The sequence below is a fragment of the Drosophila sulfurigaster genome, chromosome 3 (genome assembly GCF_023558435.1).
Source record: "Drosophila sulfurigaster albostrigata strain 15112-1811.04 chromosome 3, ASM2355843v2, whole genome shotgun sequence".
Taxonomy (NCBI): domain Eukaryota; kingdom Metazoa; phylum Arthropoda; class Insecta; order Diptera; family Drosophilidae; genus Drosophila; species Drosophila sulfurigaster.
The window spans coordinates 47930003-47945286 of NC_084883.1; the positions used below are offsets into that span (position 1 = coordinate 47930003).

General features: G+C 35.8%; 2 protein-coding genes across 5 annotated transcripts; both read right to left on the reverse strand.

Moving 5' to 3' along the window:
- Positions 1 to 603: 603 nt before the first annotated feature.
- On the reverse strand, positions 604 to 5289 carry LOC133845864 (venom protease). Of its 2 annotated transcripts, XM_062280484.1 has the most exons (6): positions 4984 to 5285; positions 3084 to 3253; positions 2745 to 3003; positions 2291 to 2684; positions 2156 to 2231; positions 604 to 1216 (listed from the first exon to the last, which is right to left on the reverse strand). In XM_062280484.1, the coding sequence occupies exons 1-6, from the start codon at positions 5069 to 5071 to the stop codon at positions 689 to 691; spliced, it is 1515 nt and encodes a 504-aa protein (XP_062136468.1). In that variant the 5' UTR covers positions 5072 to 5285; the 3' UTR covers positions 604 to 688. The 2 variants fall into 2 exon arrangements, with proteins under 2 accessions (XP_062136468.1, XP_062136469.1); XM_062280485.1 differs by lacking the exon at positions 3084 to 3253 and having other exon boundaries at positions 2745 to 2966; positions 4984 to 5289.
- A 3598-nt stretch (positions 5290 to 8887) lies between these two features.
- Positions 8888 to 14557, reverse strand: LOC133845862 (venom serine protease Bi-VSP-like). 3 transcript variants are annotated; one of them, XM_062280481.1, is made up of 8 exons: positions 14329 to 14557; positions 12610 to 12788; positions 12446 to 12554; positions 11759 to 11937; positions 11470 to 11695; positions 11057 to 11408; positions 9588 to 9663; positions 8888 to 9521 (listed from the first exon to the last, which is right to left on the reverse strand). In XM_062280481.1, the coding sequence occupies exons 1-8, from the start codon at positions 14420 to 14422 to the stop codon at positions 8991 to 8993; spliced, it is 1746 nt and encodes a 581-aa protein (XP_062136465.1). In that variant the 5' UTR covers positions 14423 to 14557; the 3' UTR covers positions 8888 to 8990. The 3 variants fall into 3 exon arrangements, with proteins under 3 accessions (XP_062136465.1, XP_062136464.1, XP_062136466.1); XM_062280480.1 differs by having other exon boundaries at positions 11759 to 11955; XM_062280482.1 differs by lacking the exons at positions 11759 to 11937; positions 12446 to 12554.
- Between the last annotated feature and the right edge of the window lie 727 nt (positions 14558 to 15284).

Genomic DNA, 15284 nt, shown 5'->3' on the forward strand with positions numbered 1-15284 from the left:
AATCAACGATTTGTGGGTTTTCTCTTTGTACACCTCTTGACTGTTGTTGCTGATCCAGCTAATGTTTCTCGCAACCCTCGAACACATTGAACCCTTTATCCCTCTTTTATTTTCCCTTTTTTGCAAATGCTGTCAATAAAGATATCGCAGCTAATGATACAATTAACACCCCTTGTCTCTTTCCCTTTCTTGATGAATTCGCAAATCGTATTTTGCATGCAAATTTCTACTTTCATATGCAAATTTGTTGTAGATCGATTATAAATGCTGTTCATAAAATAGAAATAATGTTGTGATGTCAGCTTAATTGAAAATGCAAAGTGTGTGCCAAGAAAACAGCAGTCTAGCAGCTGCCTGATTTCAATCACACTCGACGGCTGAAAAGATCCTCCTACAAATGCCATGTGGTCACAAAAGCGTGCCGATCTGATTATAGAAATAGAAAGGGGGAGAAGCAGCTAGTGCCGAGGGGTAGCTCAAGATGGCGCCAAAAGATAGAGCAGCACATAAATCCTTTTGCTTCGCTTTCAAAATCGAAGCAATCTCTTTCCTTACTTTCACTTAAAGGGGTGTCTAAGAATTCCATACAATAAAAACGCAGACTTTCACAATAGATGTAAATATTATTTAGGTAAGTAAGTACATGAGATGTTAGACTAGGGCAACGAACTTCGAAAAATTACAAAGTTCAGGGCGTATCCTGCACCTTTTCGATTATCCAGTCCATAAAGTACTGCACACTCGTATAGACTCCCGGCACCTCTGGCCTGGCACAGCCCACGCCATAGGACACAATGCCAATCAGATAGAATCGCATTTGAACGCCACCACCCTCGGACGTCATTAGAGGTCCACCCGAGTCACCCTGACACGTATCCTTGCCGCCAGAGAGGACGCCAGCGCAGAGGACAGCTTTGTCGAACTGATCCTCGCTGAAGTAACGATTCAATTTCTCATAACTACTGCGGCAAACCTCATTGTCCATAACGGGTATCATCAGTTCATTCAACACGGTGGCCGATTCGCCTCCCTCCTGCGTCTTGCCCCAGCCAATGACAAACGGAAGTGTGCCCACATAGGACTTGGCACGCAAACTTGGTGTGCTGGGCATACAAATTGGGAGGATTAGCGATGTTAACTCCACGTTGCGTTCCAAATAGAGCATTGCAATGTCGCTGCGGCCATTGCGTCGATTGTACTCGGGATGGGAGACTTTCTAAGGAGAAGAGAGAGAAACTTTAGTTGGCTAAAGATTAAACATTACACAGTGAGAAATATTAGGCTCTAAAGATTTGATTACAATCTTAAGTTTAGGAACTTTTTGATCTTAAGGCAAAAAAAATTAAAATTTCAATCTAAAAATATATTGTATTATATATAATTCGATCATCAAAATTTTCCGGAACTCAAATTTTTGAAATATAAGAAATTTGTTGTTAATTATTTCAATCAAAATATCTTTAAAAAAAATTATCAATTTATAGAGCGAATATTGTTAGTCCCTTTAACAAAAAAAATCAAGTTAACTAGTAAGCGTAACTAAATATATAACAAGTAAGAAAGCTACAGTCGAGTGTGCTCGTCTTTGAGATACCCGCTACCCATTGTGAATAAAAATAATATAGTAGTACATTCAAAATATGCCATAAAGACCATAACAAATGCTGTCGAAAAAATGTTATAGCTCTATCTATTATAGTCTCTGAGATCCAGTGATTCCTATGGACAGACGGACAGACAGACAAATGGACTAATGGACTTTGCTGTATTGTCTCGGCTATTGACGCTAATATACTATAGTAGGATATTTTTTTTCCTTCTGTTTGTTACATACATTTCCTGGAGACACAATAATTTTATACTCTTCTAACTTATGTGTAGAGGGTATAATATTTAAAAATATTTAAATAAATTTTTTAATTTACTTTAAACAACCTAAATTTAGTAATGTTTGGGCTTGATTTAATATTATTCTTAAAGTGTTAAATGTTGACATATTTGCAATCTACAAATCCGAATATGTTATATGCCTGCATTTCTCTAAACAATCGGGACTTAACCAATTGTAAAAGTTTACTTTCGGTTTAAAAATGTAACGACTGGATTCAACATTTGTTTTCTTGACTTAAGCACTTTTCTTTTCTTGTGAACTTACTTTGGCTATATTTATGTCAACATGACCGGCCTCTGTGTCATCGCTCAGATCATGTTCGCCCAGGCGCACAAAGGTGCTAAAATAATCAATCGAATTAGTATAGAAGAGAGTAGAAACTGTATAACATCAACTTACAGATCTTCTCGAATACAATGAGCTGCTGTCACAACGTGTCTGGCCGTGATCAAGGTGCCACCACACTTAAACGGCGACGAGGATCCATCATCGTAACCAAGCAAAGCAATCCAGGGCCAGGCACCTTTCTTGGAGACGACGCCACCAACGATCTTCTTGTTGGTCGTCAAAGTGTAGCCACAACCATCCTCCACAGTGAACAAACTACGTGGAATCGCGTCGCTGTTCTTGGGCTTAATCGGAGCACGTGTCGCCTCCGTTTGTCCAGTGGGACAACAGACATTGGTGCCAATTTGGCCGCAGATCAAATTCGAAGCCTTTACATATTTAGCAAACTCGGGATCGTTGCGCTTCACCAAAAGTTCACTGAGAATGGGTTGACAGCTCTTGATATCTACAGCGAAAACAATGATTAATAAAATCAAGAAATTTATTTATGATATGTGTAACTTACCAACGCATTCGCCAAGTTTGTTCGGAGGAATGCGACAGCTGGTGCCACGTTGCTCCACGATGGGAGCAGAAGTCACAGGAGCAGATGTTGTTGGCGCAGCTGTTGTGGGTCTCTGTGTCGTCGACCTGAAGAAGGGATTATTGTTCGGCGCTGAAGTTGGCACTGGCTGTGGTCCCACAAATCCGCCATCAGTGGGTGGGAAGAATGGATTCGTGGGTCGCTCTGTAACGGGAGCAGAAATCGGTCTAGTGCAGCAAACCTAATCGAAAAAGTTTAGCGAAAGCTTAGTACAGATAGCACAGATGAATAGAGAAGAAGCATTGGATGATGAACCATTACCACTGGATCCCTGTTGATGTTGCGTGTGCCGCAGCTGCGTTGCAATGCAAACACATAATTCTCGGCCGTTCGTCTGTCGGTCAACTGGAAGACTTCCGCCACCTGGGGACAGTAGCTCAATGCCACACAGCTGCCATAATAGTTCTCGGGAGTAATGCAGTTCTGACGCACTAAGGGGAAGGGAAGAGGTTGTAGCTCTGATTAAACTTGTTTCGAGTCGACAAAATGTAAGCGAGAAACAATGTTAGACAAATTTTGCAGATATGCAGAAAGATCATTTTAAGTTCATTTATATTTCTACATTCTTTGTTTTTAATTTTATATATAGCACCTAAACTTCAAGCCTATCGCATGAAGTTTTAACAAATAGCATTTCAATCAAGACTTTGAAGTTTTAATTTTTAAGAAATTCAATTAAATTTTGAATTCTGTCAACTGGAAGACTTCCACAGTAAGAAGAAGGGAAGAGGTTGTAGCTCTGATTAAACTTCTTTCGAGTCGACAAAATGTAAGTGAAAAAGTAGACAAATGTTGCAATGTGCAAAAAGGAACAAACTGTATCTCCATTTACATTTTAACATTTTTTTGTTTTTAATTCAATATATTGCACCTAAAATTCAAATATATCGCTTGACAAATAGCATTTCAATTAAGACTTTGAAGTTTTAATTTTACAGAAATTCAATTAAATTTTAAATTCTGACAATGACTTTTGTTTAATTAAACCAAAGAAAAATGCGAAGTATTTCAATGCGAATATTTTCACTTCAAATAAATGATGTAATTTAATTTATTTGAAGTGAAAATATTCGCATTGAAAACGTAGCGTGATAAAGGTCGAAATGGAAAGAAAAATTTGAGTTAATTTCGTGGAAAATATTTGTTCACTTGTTATTAATAATGTGTTCTAAGTGAACGAAAAATAAAGGTTGTAGAAGTAGTTTCTTAGACCCCCAAAAAGATTTGTTACTAATATAAATTTAGTGATTAAATATTTCCCACTAAATTAACTAAAATTATTGTCTTCTTTTTATCTCTCTACATTGAATGTGTTCTATAAGTTGTATTAGCAGTTTCTTATACTCCTCAAAAGCTTTGACAGTAATGAACGAAATCCACGAAATACTTGATATGCTGTCTGCCCTCTGTCTCTTTTCGTATTCACAAATTGCAGTCATAAGCCCAAAAAACACGTGATTGAAATACATAAATCTATTGAATTCAAGTCAAAAACTGTCGCTCTAAGGAAACATCTCTGGGTCAATCGACCTTGGGGCGAGTTTGCAATGACACTGACAATGACTGGTTTCTCCTCAGTTTTGAACTTGAAGCGCAACGCCAAAAAAAAAATTAACAACAACAAAAATAAGTACATATATTTAATTACATATTTAAGTATGTATATATTATTTTTTGCCAATTCCCCGAGACGAGTTTCGAAAGGCGAACGAAAAACGCAAATCAAACTTGTGTTTGGATCGAAATGCAAAAAAAAAATTAAAAAAAACAAAAGACTTAGGCAACGAACTTGCCACTTAGAAATTCACAAAATACAAAAATCGAAAACAAAACGGAAAATAATCAAAAACTTATTCGCTTTGTAATTTAAATTTGAATGTTTCTTATTGATATTGTTGTTGTTGTTATTTGTTGTTGCTGTAATCATTTGCTAATATATTAAAATATTTTTACGATACACTCGAGAACTGGTTTCTCAGGCGTAAACACAGCAACTTTATTCACTTGTTTGTTGTTGTTGCTATTGTTTTTGTTGTTTTTGTGCACGTCGAGATGTTCTTAATGTTAGTTAGTAATTAAATAGAAGCTGTGAAGTACGCAACAAATGCGAGAAGCAGCAAGCGTTTCATTTGGAAAAAGTATTCCCCTAATTCTCACATACCTTGCCGGTTGAAATTGAATTGGCCGCGTGTGGGCGTGGCAAAGCAGACGAGCACTAACGTAATCACAGCACTTGGCACTGATTTCATTTTGGGGCAAAACCCGTAAATCTCTCTCTCACAAACACGCACACACTTTTTAACCGTAATCGTACAAATCGATCGATTCAGCGCGAACACGTTGTTCACGGCTTGCCGCACGTTATCAGACTGAGCGCGTCTTTCGCGCTTTGGGCAGTTTTCTGTTGTCGAATTTGATTGCGATGCCCGACGCCCGATGCCCGATGCTTTACGTGACCAAATCACGACGCTGTTTACTCGCCCGATCGCTGCCAGAACGGGGCTTTATATGCAGCCGATCGCCAACTAAGCGACAACAACGATGACGATGTCGATGTCGACGACGGCGACGCCGACGAAAGTTGTTCGCAATGGGAAAATTATCATGATGACAGCTTTGTGCGAATGGGAATCGAGAGCGTCTAACTATATCAATTATAAACCAGTAAGAATACAAGGGACCAGAGTTCAAGACTATGAGATACCCTGTGTAAAGTGCAAAGAAATAAGTTGAATAAGCTGATTTGATTTCAGCTATTAAGACTTGAGATAAACAGATGAACCGATCTTAAACTAAACTAAACTAGTTATTAAAACTCTTCTAAAATATGTTGACAATGCACCTTAAGTTCTTACATTGTTACATTCACTTTCACCAAATTATGAAACTCTTTCCGTAAACATGCAGAGGGTATAAAAAATCACCAAATTAAAGCTTTGAATTATTACATTGATGACAAATCAAATGCAAATTATACGTATGCATAAATAAAACCTTCATAAATATAAATGGATATAATAGCGCAACTAAATTACAATTACTTGAGCTATGTGTTAATTAGACTATCATTGACACTACTTACATAACACCATATACAAAGTCAATTTGATTACCCAACTAGAATCTGTAATTATTACAAGTTTAACTTTAAATACCCTTGCTGCTTGATTTGGCAATTCAATTGAAGCAGCACCAACAATATACACTAACTGTAAAGAAAGACAATTCTTTTAAGTGTATCTTATAAACATCTTTTAAACAAGTAATCAAATCTGGAATTGCTATAAAAGCAATCCAGTTTATATAGGGCAAAAAATTATCTTCATACACTGCGCAATTCTATTCTATATTATGTACAGCAAATTTTATAAATTTGATATAAGTCTCTTCAATAGTTCGAAACTTACCTTCGGTAAGTGTATTAAAATATCAACTTATGGAAATTGTCAAGGTTTATAGTGTCATTACACTCGAATTTGGAGCCAAGACGGATGCGACAAAATGTTGACGCGACGGTCGACGGTCGACGGTTTGTCATTGTCAATTTTATAAGAATTTCAGTGTGAGTCAAGTAGTTTAATAAGAAGAATCCATAAATGTTTATAAATAGTGTTATTTTAAACAGACTCAGTTCGGTTGTCGGTAGAATTTATGAAGTTGTCACTTTGCCTAGACAGCTTAATTGTAGATTGGAATGTGTTTTAAAAGTGTTTATTATTACAATTGCAAAATGCATTTGCAGTCAGTGTACAAATAGTTAAAAATGATTGATAGATTAGAATAGCTTTCGTCATCGATGTAGTTGCAATGGCATCTGCCTGGAATTTCGAATCGTTTGCCGCCCAATTGTTATGCGTTCAATGCAATCGCTCCAAAAGAATTGTTAATTCTATAGGCGATGACGAATATCTTTTTGGAATGTCGCCAAGGTGCTGACTTTCGGGTATTCCTGATCCTGATTCCGGCTTCAAGTCATTCCATTTACTATAGTTTCATTACTAATACTACGCCCACCCATTGAGTTGGCGGACTTTAATCCAAATCGTTGTCGTAACACACTTGTCTATTTTATGACAACATCTGTACTTTTACCTAGAATTGATTAATGTACTAATATAATAATTTAATGCACTTTCCGGTTTTGAGCACCAACTCAGTTTGTCATTTCCATTAATTCTCATTATACTTCTATTAAGGTGCTTAAACAAAGTATTTATAAAGTGACACGCGTGCCGTTATAATTAACATGTTTTGTAGTTAAAAAGAAAATTCGTAAATATTATTTGCATTTTAAATGTTTCCTTTATTTTTTATCCTTTGTCCATTTAATAACGAGCCCAATTCGCAATACCTTCCATAAGAAACATGCTGAACTTATCTTGATCAAAATTCACATCAAGGCTCTTTTTAAATTTTATAAATTATAAATATGTTATATTCCTTATTCAAAATACCAAAAAGAAAGTTAACGTTGGCTTTTAAACTTTAGGCATGAGCATGATATAAACTTAAGAGTTGCTTGTGTAAACAATTTGCGAATGAATCGCACACATTGTTTTTGGCTTCCGTTTTAAGAGTTCCCCCCGATACAATTAGTGTAGTGCAAACAAACCAAACCACCTTGAGGGGAACCGGGCTAATCAAAAGTTGACCCAAAACTGGTTACAGAATTTAGTAATGAGTCATTGATGCGAAACTGACCTGCAGCATCGCATGCGGTCCACTGGAATCCCCTGCAGAAAGAATGTAAAGAATATTGGTTACTCATGATGATCAAAGTGAACACAAATGATCATGAAGTTGCTAATAACTCGCTCACCTTGTCGCTGAACTGTAAAGAAAGATGAACAGCTTTTTGGACTGGTCACCTGTGTTGCTTCTTAGGAGTCATGAATCAATTTGGTACAGTTGAATAAAGTATTACTTTCAATCAGAGTGTTTTTAATCTTTTCTTTACTAAGTGAAGAATCTTTACAGCATATTCAAAAAACTTTAACAGCACAGGGGTAGCGAATATAAAAAAATAAACCAAACCTCAACACATTTATGATGATTACATACTTTAAATGAGAACATTATTAAAAGAAGTCATAAAACTTGACAAAGAATATTGAAAATTTTTGATATTTATCACAATCTATCAATTACTTTACTTGACTTATGGGGAGCATGCTCTTCTTCAATTTTAACACTCACTATCGATTGACTCGATTTGCGAATTACTCTCGGAATTGTTCAACTAACAATGGGCAAACAATTGCGGTCTATTTTGCGCCCTCCTCAATTGTGTTTTTATTAGTGATCTACGATTTGTGGGTTGTTCCTTTGTAAGCCTCTTGACTGTTGATGCTGATGCCGATCTTACTAATGTTATTTCGCAATCTGGGCAACCCTGTGACCCTGCGATCCTCTGCCTTTTTCGCAAATGCTGTCAATAAGGATATTTCAGCTAATGATGAAATTTACACCCTTACCCTCACACTCAACCATTCTTTAGTGAAATTGCAAATCGTATTTCGCATGCAAATTTCTAATTTCATATGCAAATTTGATCCTGATGATAAAATAGAAATAATGTTGTGTTGTACCAGATTAATTGAAAATTCAAAGAAACTGTTAGGGGAACTGACCTTCAAGCATCTGCGTGATTGTAATCAGGCTAAAAGGATCCACCTACAATAGACACATGCCATATGTGGCTATGTAGGCAAATCAGTAAAGGAAATGCAGCTATGCCAAAGGGGGAAATCGTGAGTTGGCGCCAAAAGATGCAATAGAAGACCGCAGATTATATTTAACTTCCTTTGTGTCTTACTACAATTTAAATGCAGCTCATGTCTGGAGTACACGCATTTACCCTTAAGGTTGAACAACCCCTCAATGTCTTGGCGAGATCATTACCAAGCATGATTGATTAACCGAACCGAAGCGCTCCGAACCGAACTCTTCTCTTTCTTTTGCCCTTATTTGCATAAGTCTTAAAGGTGCTGCGTCCAAGCATTCGGCTCAGGGATTAAATCGCGTTGAGGTCATGAGAACAAAGCCAAGGACAAAGAGGAACACAGTTTATGTAAATATTAGAAATGCGCTTCAGTATAATTATTATTTACATCAATTCGAATGTAAGCTACTGCATATAGATTAGACAAACGAACTTTCAGTTTCAGTTCATGACATCTCCCGCACCTTATCGTTTATCCAGTCCATGAAGTATTGTGTGCTCGTATAGATTCCGGGTGAATTTGGCCTGGCACAACCATAACCATAGGCAACAATTCCAATAAGATAGAATCTGATTTCACCATTATCTAATTGCTCGGATGTCATTAGCGGACCACCTGAGTCCCCTTGGCAAGAGTCTTTGCCACCAGCTAAAGTGCCAGCACATAGAATGGCTTTATCAAATTGATTCAAGCTAAAGCTTAGATTCAATGCTTTATAACTGTTTTGGCAAACTGAATTCTCCAAAACGGGTATCATTAGCTGACGCAATATCTTTGCACTTCTTCCAAACTCTTGAGTATTACCCCAGCCAATGACAATGGGGTTTGTATCCACATAAGACTTGGCACGCAAGCTGGGAGAGTTGGGCAAACAAATGGGCTTCATTATATTTGTAAACTCCACATTGCGATCCAAGTAGAGCATCGCTATATCGCAGCGCCCGTCTGTCTTATTGTAATTGGAATGGGACACCTTCTGTTAAGAGGAAGAAACCTTAATTAGAATCAAAGTAAATAAAGTGGAGGAGTAAAAAGTACTTACCTTGACTATGTTGATGTCCATGTGCGTAGTGTCAGTGTCGGTAGAAAGATCGTGCTCTCCGAGGCGCACAAACGAGCTAAAATAAAGAGTCTAAACTAATTTAATATTCCAACTATATATAATAACACAAGTAAGAAAGCTACAGTCGAGTATACTCGACTGTGAGATACCCGCTACCCATTTTGAATAAAAGATTTATATTTTGCGGTATTTTTCTCAAAATATACCGAATATTCTGCAAAAATACTAAAAAATATACCAAGCGGTATATTTTGTATATCGATATAGTACCGCATTGAAAATATACCATAGACGGATTGTCAGCCAAAGTAACTAAGACCCCTAGTGAGTAGGCGTTTTTGCCCATACAAAAGTATTTCTTTAATAACTTCGACAATTTTAATCTGATCGTAATTTTCAGGAATCATACCTACTATAGTAGTTATTGTATATACCAAAATTCGCAACTCTAGCTTTAAAATTACGCTTGTTATTCCATTTTATTTAATTTTCGGGGGCGGAAGGGGGCATGGCAAAAATTTGAAGCAAACTTGATCTGCGTGCAAACATAACAAATGCTGTCGAAAAAAAATTATAGCTCTATCTCTTATAGTCTCTGAGATCTAGTCCTTCATACGGACGGACGGACAGACAGACAGACAGACGGACATGGCTAGATCGTCTCGGCTGTTGACGCTGATCAAGAATATATATTCTTTTTAGGGTCGGAGATGCCTCCTTTTACCTGTTACACACATTTCCTGCCGTCACAAAGTTATAAAATACCCTTCTACCCTATGGGTAGCGGGTATAAATATATAATATTATATGCGAATAATTACAAAATGTGGATACAAACTTAGATGTTATTCACGAAACATTTTTCTATTGAAGAAATCTGCAGCTGCTGCTGTTATGGTATATTTTTATAACAAATTTCCTATTCGGTATATTTTAGTATTTATTGGTATGGTAGATTTTAATAATGATATATAATATAATATACAATATATAATATATAATAAATAATATATAATATATAATATATAATATATAATATATAATATATAATATATAATATATAATATATAATATATAATATATAATATATAATATATAATATATAATATATAATATATAATATATAATATATAATATATATATTAACGTTAATACCACTTTCAAACTATTTTAACTTTCTAGTTTGTTTTGTAACATCTAATCAACTTCTTGAATTAATAATGTTGATGTAGAACAAATAAGAAAAAATACTAAAATATACTAAAGTCTAAATTAGGTATATTGATATAAATATACCAGATTGTAAGCTTAAGCAACTATGTAAGCGTTTTTGCTCATACAAAATAAATTCTTCCTCTTTACTGAAGGCACAAAGTTACAATAGTCTATGGGTACCGGGTATAAAAATAAGGATTAAGGAATAACAATTTAAGTCTAGCTCAACTTACAGATTATCCTTTATGCAATGAGCTGCTGTCACCACATGTCTGGCCGTAATCAAAGTTCCGCCACATTTGAAGGTCGAAAAGGAAATATCACCATACCCTAGCAGTGCGATCCATGGATAAGCACCTTTCATTGCCTCATCGCCGCCCACGATTTTCCTAAAACTGACCAAGTTTGGTTCACCACAACCCTCTTTTTCAGTGGGCAAGCGACGCGGACCTGGCTCTGTGGGACAACAGACATTTTGGCCGACGTTGTCGCAAAGTAAATTCGAAGCTTTTATAAATTTGACTAGTTCAGGATCGTTTCCCTTAGCTTTTAGCTGATTAAATATGGAGGGACATCTCTTGATGTCTGCAAAATAAAAATCAAAAGATGTTTGGTTTTCATGGCTAAAATATAAAAATTAACTAACCGATGCATTCTCCATATACTCCAGGTGACAATAGACAACTGTTTAACCGAAGATCTATAGGCGGTGAGATTGATGTGGATGAGGTTTGTTCTGGTTTTCTGGTTGTTGTGGTTGTTGAGGTTGGTTGTGGTGTTGTGGTTGTTGTGGTTGTTGTTGTTGTTGAGATCGCTTCTGGTATTGGAGGTATTGTTGTCGGTGTTGTTGTGCTTGGTCTTGTACAACATACCTAAATAAGCGAACACAATATATTAGCCAAATCAATGATATTTCTTATAGATTAATCCCTTACAATTGGATCCCCGTTGACACTCCGCGTTCCACAATTGCGGTGCAAGAAGAGCACATATTGTGTGCCTACGCGATCGTGTCTAAAATTGTAGTCTTCTGTCACCTGGGGGCAATAGCTGAGCCCCACACAAGTCCCTCGATAGTATTCGGGCGTGAAGCACTCCTGTCGACTTTGGAAATCTGTGTAATATAAATCCCCTAACTTAAGATGATAATATTAACATTTAAAATGTAACAAGTAATGGTCTAATTTATTCTTAGGTGGAAAAGAAAATAATAAAAGAAAGATCCCAGCTGGTTTTAATACGGAGAGACAGACGAATATGGTAATACAAAAAGAAAATTACGTATCGAATACTATCTAGAGAACGCAACCAATCTTCAAGAAATATTTTTTTAATTCTGATAATATATTGAGATTACTAATATCAAATAGCTCTAAATATTTAATAACCCTGACTAATATTTATTGTATCTCAAGATATTTACAATAACATGCCTACATCCTAGAGTCTTTTCCTATTTATTTATCTGAATCGGAATTTGCTCAACTTTCCTATTACGTATATAATTTTTGCAGAAGTGTTTTATAATATTGTGACTATACAGAAGGAAAAATCTCCTTCAGGGTTCACAGGTAAATCTTAGAGACTATAATAGCTAGAACTTTTAATTTTGGCGACAGTACTTGAGTATGTCCTTGGTGTTTTTGAAGTCAGTAATAGTATTAAGTTTGTTATATCTGGATTTGGGGTTGGATCTATCTGGGACTTCGTCGTGGATCTCGTACAACAGACCTAAAGAAGAGTACGCGAATAAGTAAATTATATATGTGATAGATTAATCTCTTACAATTGGATCCCCGTTGACACTCCGCGTTCCACAACTGCGGTGCAAGGCGAGCACATATTGTGTGCCTACGCGATCGTCTCTAAAATTGTAGACTTCTGTCACCTGAGGGCAATCGCTGAGCGCCACACAAGTCCCAAGATGGTGTTCGGGCGTCAAGCACTGCTGTCGACTTTGGGAATCTGTGTAATATATAGTAAATCCCCTAACTTGAGATGATAATAGGAACAAAGATTTTTTGAACTTACATATGTATTTAAATGAAAGAAGAAACAAGTTTCTTCTATTTACAATGAGATGCAGCTACTTATAATTAAAAATGATAATAAGAATATATAAATGATTATATTCGCTTTCTAACATGTCTATAAACCGGTAGCATTTTATATATTTATTGGCTAACAAGCAGCACTGCAAATATGTTCACTTATCTATGACGAAACGAAAAAAAACAAGTAAGATAACTACAGTCGAGTGTGCTGGACTGTGAGAAACCCACTATCCATTTTGAATAAAATCAAAATATTACGGTAATATTTTCAAAATATACTACAATAATATGCCACAAAAATACTTTAAACAAGTAAGAAAGCTACAGTCGAGTGTACTCGACTGTGAGATACCCGCTTTGATTAAAAGCAATATATTTTGCGGGATTGTTCTCAAAATATACCGAATATACTGCAAATATACTAAAAATACTGAGAATATACCAAATGGTATATTTGGTATATCGATATAGTACACTATTCAAAATATACCATAGACGGCACAATGTACCAGATTGTCGGCCAAAGCAACTCAGACCCTAGTAAGTAGGCGTTTTTGCCCATACAAAAGAATTTCTTTAATAACTTCCACAATTTTTATCTGATCGCAACCAAATTTCTATGAATCATAACTACTATAGTAATTATTGTATGTACCAAAATTCGCAGCTTAAGCTTTAAAATTACGCTTGTTATTCGATTTTTTGATTTGCGTGGGCGAAAGTGGGCGTGGCAAAAATTTGAAACAAACTTGATCTGCGTGCAAACATTGCAAATGCTGTCGAAAAAAAATTATAGCTCTATCTCTTATAGTCTCTGAGACCTAGGTGTTCATACGGACAGACGGACATGGCTATATCGTCTCGGCTGTTGACGCTGATCAAGAATATATATACTTTATAGTGTCGGAGATGCCTCCTTCTACCTGTTACATACATTTCTTGTCGGCACAAAGTTATAATACCCTTCTACCCTATGGGTAGCGGGTATAAAAATTCTAAAAGTACTCCTGTAGTAAAACTACATTCAAGATATACTATAGACTGCAAAATATGCCAGATTGTCATCCAAAGCATATAAGACCCCTAGTAAGTTATTATTGTAGCGACTCTAGTTTTAAAATTACACTTTTTATTCGATTTTTGTTTATTTGCGGGGACGGAAGTGGGCGTAGCAAAAATTTGAAGCAAACTTCATCTGCGTGCAAACATCAAAAATGTTGTCGAAAAAGTCTAAGTATCTCCAGTGTTTCATACGGACAGACGGACATGGCTAGATCGTCTCGAGTATCGATGCTGTTCAAAAATATATTTATATACTTTATAGGGTCGGAGATGCCTCCACAAAGTTTTAATACCCTTCTACTCTATGGGTAGCGGGTATAATAATTTATAATCCGGTTGATGACTACATAAAGATGAGTTGTAAGCTGATTTCCGTTTAATACTGGTACCTTCCAATCGTCCAAAGAACTGCCCCAAAGCGGGCGTGGCAATAGAGATAATTGCCATTGATAATACAATCACTTCAAATGATCTAATCATCATTTTTGAATCTCTCTTACTTATATGACTAAACACTAATAGAATTGCAATCTCTGAATCTATTCTGATTATGACGTTATTAAACTTGCACTTTTAATTTCAATAACAAGACCGACGCCGATCAAATGCGCACGCTATACTCACTCGATTGATGCTAGAACGGGGCTTTATATTAAGTCGATGGAGAACTACGTTGAATCGAGTAGTTCCCAATGGGAAAATTATCGGTAAATTGTGTGAGAGCGCCATTGAGAGAACTTTGAGTGTAACTACAATAAATCGTATACATATGTATGTATAATATTTTATTTCACAGTAATTAATAAGTCGCATTTTATATATTCACCAAACAATTTTAATGATCATCATGTAGAAATTGTTACCATTTTTCACTTTTCAAAAAAGCCGTTACAGAAATTGGACTGTGACTAATATTTTCAAACTAAAGCGTACCATAGTTGATACCCAAAATATTTGGATTAAGTTGCAGGTTATTAGTTGACTTAAAGCCAAATTATCTAGGATATAAAACATTTAATTTAATTTAATCACAATCAAAATGATAATAAATTTGCCGACAACTTAAGTTAACGCAACTAATGCGTGTGTTTAACATTTGATGGGGATAAAGTGGTTCTAAGTATTTGATTAAAATGTCAGATCGATCAAGATAAGAGCGATTCGCGTAGAATAGACAGATTACAAAACCCCAATCAGCAGAAATGTAATTGTAATAGTAATTTTAAGTCAATTGATTAATTCTGAGTGAAATTAAAATAATCCCCAGCGAATGTGATTACTCCGAAAATGACAATCTTACATTCTCTATATTCCTATATTATATTATTTGACAGGTTTTATAATT